Source organism: Centropristis striata, chromosome 17, assembly GCF_030273125.1.
Source record: "Centropristis striata isolate RG_2023a ecotype Rhode Island chromosome 17, C.striata_1.0, whole genome shotgun sequence".
In the NCBI taxonomy this organism is placed as follows: Eukaryota; Metazoa; Chordata; class Actinopteri; order Perciformes; family Serranidae; genus Centropristis; species Centropristis striata.
This window is the reverse complement of record NC_081533.1, coordinates 3,201,591-3,214,840: the sequence shown is the minus strand read 5'-3', so window position 1 is coordinate 3,214,840 and position 13,250 is coordinate 3,201,591. Positions and strand designations below refer to the sequence as shown.

At 37.3% G+C, this 13,250-nt stretch overlaps 1 protein-coding gene across 1 annotated transcript in view; it reads left to right on the top strand.

The window, feature by feature from the left end:
* LOC131989529 (uncharacterized) overlaps positions 1 to 13,250 on the top strand; it is a 218,705-nt gene that overhangs the window by 148,026 nt on the left and 57,429 nt on the right. The window contains 1 exon segment of the mRNA XM_059354773.1: positions 11,888 to 11,902. Within this exon segment, the coding sequence (XP_059210756.1) occupies positions 11,888 to 11,902 (15 nt within the window).

The window sequence follows — 13,250 nt, the reverse complement described above, 5'->3', positions numbered from 1 at the left end:
TATATTTTCTATTTTATTTATATGAATCCTGCTGTACAGATTTAGTATGTGGCAATATTTAACAGATAATAATGTGTTTTATTCTCTCAGTAAAGAGACATTTCAACACTTGAATCAATCTGACAGCTTTTCTTTATGTTTTAACAACAACATGAGGAAGTTTTTGATGCTCATGTTCTGTTGCATGGAGCCTGTTATCATGGAGCCACAATGTGTTTTTAAAGGAACTCATAGTGATATTTATTATATTCATGTTAGTGGTGGAAGAAGTAATCAGATTACTTTACTGCAGTAAAAGTACTAACACCACACCGTGAAGTTACTCCACTACAGTAAAAGTCCTGCATTCACTGAAGTAAACAGTGGCAGACTCAGACTGTTAGAAGGGCGGGGGCAAAAAAATAAAAAGGGCACATTCTGCACAACATGGGCCCCACCAGCACGCAAAAAGCTATGATGCATCATGTATGATGAAAATTAGCATTAATTAAAAGGAGATCCAGATCAAAGGTGTTAATGATATGGTACTGACAATTAAAAGTATCGAACCAAACCATCTTGGGGGGTCTGGGGGTGCAAGACACAAAATGACTAGAAAAAGACACAAAATGACCAAAAAAGACACAAAATGACCAAAATTGACACAAAATGACTAAAAAAGACAAAATGACCAAAAAAAAGACACAAAATGACTAAAAAAAGACAAAATGACTAGAAAAAGACACAAAATGACCAAAACACAAAATGACTAAAAAAGACAAAATTACCACAAAAAAGACACAAAATGAACAAAAAAATGACACAAAATGACCAAAAATGACACAAAATGACTAAAAAAAGACACAAAATGACTAAAAAAGACACAAGATGATCAAAAATGACACAAAATGATCAAAAAAGACCAAAAAAATACACAAAAAAGACATTTTGGATTCAAATATAAATAATAAGTATAAAGGGGCACCCTAGAGGGCGATCAATATGTTTTTACATGTGTAAAGGGCAGCCAATAAGGCACTTTCTCTCATTTTCACCACTCTAGAGGGCACTTTCGGGCGCTTTTTCAACCACGGAGGCACCAAACAGGAAAAAGGGCTCTAGAAGGGCACTCATTAAGGCACGTTATCGAATTTTCTTGCACTAGAGGGCACATCATCATAATTTATTGTATGAAGGGGCACTTTAGAAGGCACCAAATAATTTTTTTCAGGTTTAAATAAGGCACTTTCTGTCGTTTTCACCACTCTAGAGTGCAGTTTAGCATGCTTTTTCAACCACGGAGGCATGGGGGGGGGCGGTCTACTCTTTTCTACTCTGGTGATCTGTCCTGTACAACAACATCTATTGCACGTCTGTCCATCCTGGGAGGAGGATCCCTCCTCTGTTTTTTTGAGGAGTTTCCCCTGGCTCATGTGAGGGTCTAAGGAGGTAAATCTGTTTTTGGGCTATATCAATAAAATTGACTTGACTTGACTTGTCTGCAGCTTTTGGTCACAGTCCACCTGCTTTATCTCCACTGTTCATCTCAGCTTCATATTTCCTCTTTCTCAGATGAAAACTGGCGCCATCTGCTGTCAGAAACACATTACTGTATCTTTGCTCAGTGTAATAAGTATGCTGCATATTTCCTCTGTCTCAGGTGTAATGTGTGAACTTTGAGCTCATGTGTGTGTGACTCTTCACCTCTGTCTCCTCTCACAGGGAGAAGATTATCTGCAGCATCCTGCTGCTCCTCAGCCTGACCTCCTGTGTCTCTGGTTAGTTTACTCCTTCACTTTATTATCCACAAAGAAGAAGAAAGTCTGTCTGCTCCTCACTTTCCCTCTCTGTCTCCTCAGCAGGAACATTTGTAGTGAATGTGACTCAGAGCTCCTATCAGGCAGAGGAGAACCAGAACATCACACTGGAGTGGACCTTCACCACCAAACCTGAAGCTTCAACCAAACGCCTTTTTTATCTTCTGTCAGCTGTTAGCTGAACTCAGACCTTTATTCCTGTTTCATCTACATGAAGGTGTTGAGGTCCCAGAGACTCAGAATAAACGTTTACTTCTCTGGCATAATTTCACCTAGAGACTCCATTTAAACTTTCAATAGTAGACACAAGTCTTGTGTATCGGTGTATTAATCCACGTTTCGATAGGTCATATAGTTTTTATCAATCCCTGTTCAATGACCATGATCATTTTTGGAGAAATTCTGAGATTATAATGGGTGTGTATTGCACGGAATGTTCATGTCACAGTGTTTGACATCATCGCCAGAGTGTAGAGGGAGAGAAAAAATTGTCAAAAAATAAATTTGAAAACTGCGCTCCAGGCCGCAAATTCCACTCTACAGAAATAATTTATACATAGAAACGTAGGAAAATTAGTCTTCTCACTCACAGTTCTCTGGTAAAGCTGTCAGAGTTATAGTTTGGGCGTAGGATGCACTGATGCGCCACCAACACGCACCAACAGCCTCATTGGCTCCCATATTAAAAATGCAGGAAGATTTCTGAAAAAGGGGGAGATTTTTCTTAAAAAAACAAACAAATGTAGAAGAACTCAGGACACTCAAAGTGAAGTCGGATCAATGATAGGTATTATGGTTTTGCCAAAAATGCTTTCTGTTCAAGGCCAGAAATTCCAGTCTGTCCACCTCTGCTGTCACTGTGCCGGAACAGGTGTTAGTTAATTCTGTTGATTGCTTTGATCTGATTGCCTTTGATCTTTGATGTGATTACAGTTACAGATACACACACACACACACACACACACACACATTTTGAGGTTAAAGGGCATAGTTTGAAATCTCTGAAGAATCTCATCATAGTGTACACACACCGGCAGTAGCCACCGTGGCCCTTTCAGAATTTCCCCAGAGAAAATTTTCTAGTTAGGGCCTCGGGGCAATCGCACCGAGCACTGGTCCCATACAGCAATAGCTGTAGGGACCAGTGCTCGGGGCGAAGCACAACTTAACTCTTTAAGCACAACTTAAAGAGTTGCAGGACAAATTATATATCAAAACGTGCGGTTTGATCGGGATCGGTGTGCTATTACTTTTCTCTACAGAATACGAATTTTTCGCGACGTAAGTCGTGAAAAACTGCTCAAAATTTTGCATTGAAATGAATGGGACGGCCGACAAAAAATGAGCGAAAAAGAACAATCATTGGAGATTTTTAAACGTCTACTTCTCCGGCATAATTTCACCCAGAGACTCCATTCAAACTTTAAACAGTAGACACAAGTCTTGTGTATCGGTGTATTAATCCACGTTTCGATAGGTCTTATAGTTTTTTATCAATCCCTGTTCAATGACCATGATCATTTTTGAAGAAATTCTGAGATTATAATGGGTGTGTATTGCACGGAATGTTCGTGTCAGAGTGTGTGATGTCATCGCTCAGAGTGTAGAGGGAGAGGTAAAACTGTCAAAAAATAAATTTTAAAACTGCGCTCCAGGCCGCAAATTCCACTCTACAGAAATAATTTATATATAGAAACGTAGGAAAATTTGTCTTCTCACTCACAATCCTCTGGTAAAGCTGTCAGAGTTATAGTTTGGGCGTAAGACGCAGAGATGCACCACCATCACCCACCAACAGCCTCATTGGCTCCCATATTAAAAATGCAGGGAGATTTCGGAAAAAGGGAAAAAAACCTTTTTTTTTAGATCGCTCTAACAAAGCTATTTTTTCATTTTTCTTTAAAAAAATCATATGTAGACGTTCAGGAAGAACTCAGGACGCTCAAAGTGAAGTCGGATCAATGATAGGTATTATGGTTTTGCCAAAAATGCTTTCTGTTCGAGGACAGAAATTTCAGTCTGTCCACCTCTGCTGTCCCTATGCCGGAACAGCTGCAGTTAATTCTGTTGATTGCTTTGATCTGATTGCCTTTGATCTTTGATGTGATTACAGTTACAGATACACACACACACACACACATGCACGTAAGCACGCACACTCCTCACACATGCATACACATGTTTCAAACACACGCACACACACACACACACACACACACACACTAACTTTATGTGATTTTAATTACACAAACACACACACATTTACATTTACATTTAGCAGACGCTTTTATCCAAAGCGACTTACAGGAAGAGTAAAAACAAACACACACACACACACACACACACACACACACACACACACACACTTTGAGGTTAAAGGGCATAGTTTTAAATCTCTGAAGAATCTCCTCATAGTGTACACACACCGGCAGTAGCCCCTGTGGCCCTTTCAAAATTTCCCCAGAGGAATTTTTCTAGTTTTATCTGCTACATTTACTTTAAATAGTTGTTCATGTCTGGTCTGAATTATGATCTGATTCATGTGACAAAATCTTGTTTATGTATTTCACGATATTGACAAATGAAGATGTTCGTGTATGTTTTTTTTCTATCTGAATCAAATTGATTTAAATCTTTTTCTAATCAATTCTGCATCATTTTTGAGTTGCTGAAGGATTTTATTAAAATCATTTGCTGCACTGACTGATGGTTAAACTAAATGATTTGTTGTTGTTTATTTTACCACGAATAAAATATTATGCATCTCATGAATAATCATTCAGAGGTCAAATATATGTGTGTGGGTGAGTCCAACTAGAATTGTGTATTGTGTAAAACTAATCAGAATATCAACATTGACTCTAAAAGTGTCATTATGTATTTTGAACAGGAGACATTTAACACTGATTTCACTGTAAACTCGCTGATTGATGTACGACCCTCATCTGACTCAGCACGTTGATAGAGAAAACATGTTCAAATATTCATGTCATGTGTTTATGATTGAGCTGAATATCTGTAAATCACAGCAGCTTGTTTCTATGGTTTATTATTATAGCCATGAATTTACTTCTTCTGTTTAGTTTATATTAGGTTGGTACTATGAATATACCTGAATATGGAGGAGGTTGATTTATGTACACACACACACACACACAGATCTGTAAAGAGAAAATAAAAGAAACTTGAACAGCCTCAACATATTTCAACCCGGCCTTTCTCAAGGAAATGTGGCTTTAAGTGATGTCCTGGCAGGTGTTGACATATACCACATACTGGTGTTGTGTATCACAAGACACCACCAAGTGATTGTATAAACAGTGTAAATTAAGTTATTACAGCAGAGAGGACTGCAGGAGAACATCACTCTACCACAGTAACCACATTCAAACTTTCATTCTCAGTGGAAACTCTGGTTTAAAATAATTACAGATGCTTTTCAAAAAATGTAAACACACCATATAGTCATGCATTTTTTACAAAGAGAGCCACAGAGGAGTCAATAAACATTAAAATGATATGAAACTTGTTATTTTATGTAACTTTATACTTTTACTCCGCTACATTTAGGTGACAGCTTTATTACTTTCAGGTGGAAAACCCCCCAAAAAACATGATCGGTTTAAAGTGATTAGACATTTGTTATCAATCAAATTACATAATAGAATGTAAGTAGTTAAAATGATTCAAAGAAAATTAAAATGCTGCTTACATAAGTGCATCAATAATAATAATCCAATAATATATTTGGAATATATAAAACAATCTAAGTGGGTCCATTCTGCATAATGGGTACTTTTAGTTTTGTACTTTTACTTCAGTAAGTTTTGAATGCAGGACTTTTACTGCAGTAAAGTAATCTGAATACTTCTTCCAGCACTGTCAGGGAGTCAGAGGAGACAGTTCAGCAGCAGTTACAGGGACATGGATCAATGCTCGGGGACATTTTGGATCTTTCTGCAGGATTCTGTATCGAGGCGGGGGGTGCATCAGTGGGAGGAAACACAGTCGTTGATCCTGTTTGAAATGTTTGATCCACCTGTGAGACGATACAGAAGTTTTAAACAGTCGACTGGATGATTTACAGGTAAGCTAGATTTATTTTCACTTATCTGATATTCTCTGTGTCTCTGTGGACTCACTGTTGATCTATAAATAGATTTAGGACACATGGTTTAACATGTTATTTACACTAATGTAGACATATCTTGTATTATGTTATTGTAGTTTCAGCCCAGTCTGCAGCAGCATTTCTGTTCTTTATTATATTTGACATGAAGGTTGTTATTAATTATTATAATGCCTGATGGTGAATCCATGAAGCAGAAAGACTCAGAAGAGGATTAGGGCCAGGCCTTTAATACTACTACTACAACTTAGTACTACTACAACCTTAAGCAGTGCAGTTTTTCCTTATTTTATGACTAAAAATATTCACATAAATTACATAAAAGTAAACTTTACCAAAACAATAGTTGTGATTCTTCCAAGAAAAGCTCATCTGTGTGTGAGGGGATGTTTGTAATAATACAGCCTTGAATAATTTATTTTCTCTCAGTGGTTCGTTATGTTGTAAACATTATGTTCAGATATGCTTTAATAAAAATGAATAATCATAATATGCAACTGACAAGTCTGATATTTACAGTGATTTCATCCATACCTTCATGTAGAAACAACATAAAGTAAAATACTTGTGTAGCACTCCCCTCAATAGCCCTTTTACTAAGGGCAGGCTTTTGGGTGCGTTAATTGTATTTTAACCCTGATTTATAAGTAATTTTTCAATAGTGATTTGGATTTCGTTTTTTCATAAACAATCAACTGATACACCTAGATTAATTCACCTTTTAACCATAGGACTGTAAATAAAATGTTTTTTATTTGAGTGTTTTTCTCCTAAAACATGCAAAGGAAATATCACAAAAATAAACAAATCAATGATTTACTTCAATTATTAAATGCATTCAAACAAAACATCAATACACTTTAACTGAAAATATGTTTAAAGTAAATTATTTGTTGTCTTCTTCAAAACACTTATGTGCCTCTTTGCGTCGTCGTCTCCTCTCCTTTTTTCTCTGTCAAGTTTTCCCCAAAAACACACATGCTCACACTTCCTGTCTCAACCTGTCAATTACACCTTAACCAAACAAATTACCTGGATCACAGTTCTTCTCAGTCAGTACTTCTTATCTCCCCATGAATTTCTTCATAATAAAATGAAATATTTAACCATGTCATGTACCGTTTTAATCTTATTTATTGCACCTTACTCTTTTATCAAACTATTTTAACCTTCATGAATTATTCCTTTCACATTTTAATACACTTTTAGTAACAGTTTTAACCAAATATGAACCTTTTTAAACAACAAATTATTCATTATTTATGTTTGAGTAAGAATTCTTGTTTTAAATAGAAATAGACTAAATTAGAGATAATCAACATGCAAAACAAATTTCTTACAAATAACCAGTTAACATCATCTTCTGATGTCACAACAGCAGATTAACTCTTATTTATCCAAAAACAACAAAACACAGATCACTGAGAATGGTTTCAAGCTGAGTCTAGATTTGTCTCATATTTGATACCACATGTATATATAAAATATAACATAAACATAAAATCTGACTTTCTACATAATGTCTGTAGAAGGTGAGTTAAGTGAAGAGGTGGAGTCTGTAGGAAACTGGTTTGTCTTGTCTCCCCCTTCAACCTCTATCTACTCCATTCTACTCTGTTGATTTGTCCTGTACAACAACATCTACTGCACGTCTTCTGTCCTGGAGGAGGATCCCTCCTCTCTCTCTCCCTGAGGTTTCTTCTTCTTTTTCCCTGTTAAAAGGGTTTTTTTTCTGCTACCATGTACAGTCTGTAAAGCCCTTTGAGGCAAATCTGTGATTTATGATTTTGGACTCTATAAATAAAATTGACTTGACTTGACTTGTCTGCAGCTTTTAGTCACAGTCCACCTGCTTTATCTCCACAGTTCATCTCAGGTTCATATTTCCTCTTTCTAAGTTGAAAACTGGCGCCATCTGCTGTCAGAATCACACTACTGTGTCTTTGCTCAGTGTAATAAGTATGCTGCATATTTCCTCTGTCTCAGGTGTAATGTGTGAACTTTGAGCTCATGTGTGTGTGACTCTTCACCTCTGTCTCCTCTCACAGGGAGAAGATGATCTGCAGCATCCTGCTGCTCCTCAGCCTGACCTCCTGTGTCTCTGGTTAGTTTACTTCTTCACTTTATTATCCATGTTGTGGCTAAGTGGCCCTTTACACACTCGGATGGATGTGTCAGAGCAGCAGAGGTCAAAGTCAAAGACAAAGTCTACACTAGACCAGTTGCTCGGCTTGTTGAACTTCAGGATCATTCCAAAGACACTTGATGAATTCCATGTCTTACACATTTGCGAGGCAAAACATGGAAAAATGTGGGGGTGGCTGTTAAGAATTCTCCAAGTTAGAAATAGGTTTTTGTATTTGTGCTTTTATTCTGAAGTTCTGACGTTTTATTTTGAAAGCAGTGCACGCAGTTCCTTCCTGTCTCACGTTTGCCGATTGACATGTTGTTTGCAGTGGTACGGCAGGCGCTGATGATAAACTGCATTGTACCAGAATACGTCGCTGCACAGTCCTTCAGTTCGTGTGCTTTCTGACTGAAGCCCTGCAGTGGTCAGTTAGACTAAAATCAGCATCAGAGGTCACAATCCTCAACAGGCCCTTTGCACACATACCTGTTCATTGCTGTCTAGTTTTTCGGTCTGTAGTTGTAGTGATGTTGATTGTAGTTCCTTCAAGTTTTTCAGTATTTGTGCGGCATGCAATTCCTCTCACTGTTGGGACCTTGCCACATGTGGACTTTGGTTCATTTGTGGATTTGGACAAACGTGAAGAAAAATGCAGCAGCATTTCTCATTGACTTCTCAAAATGATATCTGGGGTCCATTTTAGAAGAAGAAAGTCTGTCTGCTCCTCACTTTCCCTCTCTGTCTCCTCAGCAGGAACATTTGTAGTGAATGTGACTCAGAGCTCCTATCAGGCAGAGGAGAACCAGAACATCACACTGGAGTGGACCTTCACCACCAAACCTGAAGCTTCACTAGACTTCCTTTTTATCTTCTGTCAGCTGTTAGCTGAACTCAGACCTGTATTCCTGTTTCATCTCCATGAAGGTGTTGAGGTCTCAGAGTCTCAGGATCAACAGTTTACAGGACGAGTCCAGTTGGACGACGACGTCCTCAGAGAAGGACGACTCAGACTTCATGTGTCCAGACTCAGGATCAATGACTCTGGAGATTATTTGTGTGAAGACCTCAATGGGAGAACAAATTTCGAATGGCATCCCAACGTCACTGGTAAGTTGATTCAGTAAAAGTATTTGATAAATGAAAGTTGCAGATGTTTGATTCTTTTACTCAGTAAAAACACTGCAGCACTATGAGGCTGAATTAGATGAGACAGACTGGCTTTCAATCACTGACTTAGAATACGAATATATTTATTCTTTTCAATTAAAAAAAGGTTTCCTCTCCTCCAACCCGCTGAGTTTATTTTCTGTCCTTTCCAGCAGCTGCTGATGAGCCCAAACCTCAGAGACCGACAGTGAGACCACAACCAGAGGCTCGGGGAGATTATTTTCTCTTCGGTGGACTGACAGTGTTACTAGCAGCAGTTCTACTGGTTCTCTGTGGTGGAGTGGCAGGTTTCGGAGCTGGTGTAGTGATTTTATATGTTGCAGCGTACTTATATGGTTTTATTACTGCCAGGTAATAAAGTCATAACCATAGAAACAACGAGAGACAACCTCTAGGGTTTTCTTAAAGTTTTAGAAAATGAAATATATATATATATATATATATATATATATATATATATATATATATATATATTCACATAAGATAACTTTTTTATTTCTGTATTGTGCAATTTAAACTGAAATACTCCTTTTTTAATTTGTTTTTATTCGTGCTGCTATTTCTTGTCTGTTATTTCTTTCTTTCATTGTGTTCAAAAGAAAAATCTCCGAGTATCAACAAGTTGTTATTAGTGGTGAGGAGCAGCAGAGGGAGCTCTTTACTGAAGGGAGCTGCTCTGCTTTAGAAAGTCTCACCTGTCTGCAGGTTACAGCTCTCATCATTTACACCATCAGACCTTTAAATGGAGCTGATGATCACAAAGATCTTCTGCTCTCATTTCATCTGCTACATTTACTTTAAATGTTTGTTTCATGTCTGATCTGAATATTGATCCGATCCGCTCGTATTGCAATGCTTCTTTAAAATAAGATATTCATGAGTGTAACTTTTATATTCTGCATCATGTTTGAGTGGCTGTTGAATTTTATTAAAATATTTTTTCTCTTGTTTGCACAAACTGATTGTTGAACTGAATGATTTGTTCAATTGTTCCCACAAATAAAAATTCATTAAATATACTATATATTGAATTGAGTTATTCAGCTTATAAATAAAACATTCAGAGGTCAAATATATGAAAATAGATCATTTTTATTATTGTCATGGATACACAAACAGCTGAAGATGTTAAAATATTAACAACAAAGAGGATTTGGACAAACAGTCACTCACTCATTGGTTGGACCAATTGCAGCTGACATTGATAGACGAGGGGCGGGACTACACCCTGGACGGCCAATCAGAACAAAGGAATGTTTCTGCTCATCACATGTTTAATATTACAGGTAGAAACTGGTGAAATGGTATTAAACCTAAACTTTATTTCATTTAGTTGTGATCCTGACGTGGAAGCAGCTGAAAATGAAAAATAAGAACATTGTTCAAACAGGCAGGACTGTATTTCATTTTAATCATATTTGACTGATTTTAGTAAAAATAATTCAGTGGCTATTTCAATGTGCAGTAGATGTTTTTCAGCCAGAGCTGAGTTTCCCTCATTTCAGGGTTAACATACTCGAGGTTTTCAGAAAACCTGCTTTCTGGAACATGACATAGAATATAGGAACGTTATTTATTGTTTATTTTTATTCTATTTAACTACAGTTATGGAAAAAAATATTAGACCACCCTCCAGTTTCTTGTTCATTTTAATGCCTGGTACAACTAAAGGTACATTTGTTTGGACAAATAAAATGATAAGCTTAATTTAAGAGCTTTATCTAGACGTTTAACATGGTTTTTATGATAATAACCAAAATCATTATCAAGAAAGCAATGGAAAATGTCTAGATATCAGCTCTTAAATTAAACTCTTATCAGCTTGTTGTTATCATATTATTTGTCCAAACAAATGAACCTTTAGTTGTACCAGACATTAAAATTTATAAGAAATTGAAGAAAACAAGGGTCTATTAATAATGGTCTAATAATTTTTTCCATGATTATAGTAAAATCATGAGTTCACTCACAGTCCTGTCAGAAGGTGGCGCTAATGATCCTGAAAGCTGTTTGCAAATAAATGAATGAATAAATAAATAAATAAATAAATCATAGACTGAAATAAATAAATAAATAAAGAAGAAGAAGAAGTGACCGGATGTGGGCGGGGCTTAACGAGACGCTCTGTCCAGTCCGGGATCCAGAGTGAGTTCAGCAGCAGTCCCAGCGGAGAGCAGGAGCAGGAGCAGGAGCAGGATGGAGCAGGAGAACCAGGACCAGGAGGTCTCACATGTTCAGGTCAGAGTTCATCCTGTTCACACACTAAAACTCTTCTCTGTTCCTGCACACAAACATGGCGACATGTTTGTGTGAATGTAAGTCGGTGAAGACAGAACTTTCGTTTCCGTTCGTTTCTTTACTTTAGTTAGTAAACAAACAGGCGTGTTAATAATTATAAAAGCTCTTCTTTTATTCATCAAAACACACATTACAACTCACGTCCTGGCCGCGCGCTCTCTGCTTTTCTCCGCTGCTGCTTTCCCGCCGCTCGGCCGCTAAGCATGCTGGGTAATGAAGTTCACTATAGTGGTGGGAGACACTGCAAAATGTGGTATCAATCTGCTACCAAGTAAATACAGGGCCAGTATTGTAATTTTTACTTAAAAAATGAATATAGGAATATTAATGTTCCTTTGACAGTTAACACAAACGGGTTATTATATTCAGCCATATTTATGTCAGGTTTGAGGTATATATCTTTACATAGGTATATATTTCTGAGTTCCAGTAAAATCATTAATTTAGATTAATTGGCTGGATTGTATGTATTTAATAAGTCTGCTAAAATTACAACTATGATGACCAATTTCACTTTGAAAAATAACACAAACTAATGCTGGAGATGACCAAATCTTCCTTTCACTTCTATAAATCAGCTCCCTGATATTCTTGAGCAGTGACCTGACCTGGGGATCCCTCTCCTCCTCCCTCTGTTTACTCTGCAGCTCTGACTTCTTGTCTGAGAAGAGAAGAGAATTAATACATCAGTTGAAGAGAATTAATATATCAGATAATCATCTTCAGATCATTCAGAGTATTTGAATCATTTCTGCAGATGTACATATAAAAAAGACCTGCTGGCTCTGTAGGTGAACTGCAGGGGGTCCAGGAGTGGGTCTGTGGTGGATTAGAGGTGTGACAGAACAAGGAGCTGAAGGACTTCATAACCACAGAGGTCAGGGCGACGGGCTGTAGTCATTTAGTTCTGTGGTCCTTGTTTTTTGGGGGGACGGGGATAATGGTGGAGGTACTGCAGTCTGGGGGGACGCTGAGGTGGGCAGAAGTGGAGAGGCCTTGGCCCCTGCTGAGGTGGTGCAGGTGGAGCTCCTGGGCTGGAGCTGGTGGAGTGTGTCAGCTCTGGGGTTGTCACCATACTAAAATTTTCAACTCGATACCGATACTCAGGAAAATATTTGATGCTCGATACCATTGTCGATACCACAAGGATAAAACTAAAGACCCCAAAATTTAACAGAAATATTTTTATCAACAAGAAAAATGCAACATGTAAAAATGAACAGAAGCACAGGTTAAATATTTATAATAAAAAACAGTTGCGGAAAAGAAACTGCAACTATGATAACAAGCTTCAGGTCTGAGGTAGTGCAAAAAATAAATAAATACAATAAACAATAACAATTAGAACAATATTTTGAGGTTGTATGCTGTGCACAATATTAGGCAAGTGTAACCCCTTTTACCACCGGCTCGTGTAGTAAAACCCACTTTATGTTATAAAGATGAAGCTTTAACTCTTATGCAAATGATTTATGGCAAAAGGCACACCTCGAATAATAAATTTCAGTCTAGGGTCCTGTATAATTCTCACTTGTAAATGATGGAGACTGTAGGGAATTCTTACCTGTATATACCTTAATACTTAAATAATAAACACAAATCAATAAACCCACACAATGATCACAGTTTCAGGAAATGTATTAAAGTTTAGGAGAACACACATCCAAACATTTTTCGTTGAAAAAGAGATATAGAAAATAAGAAAATAGAACCCCGGGGTATAAAGTGTTTG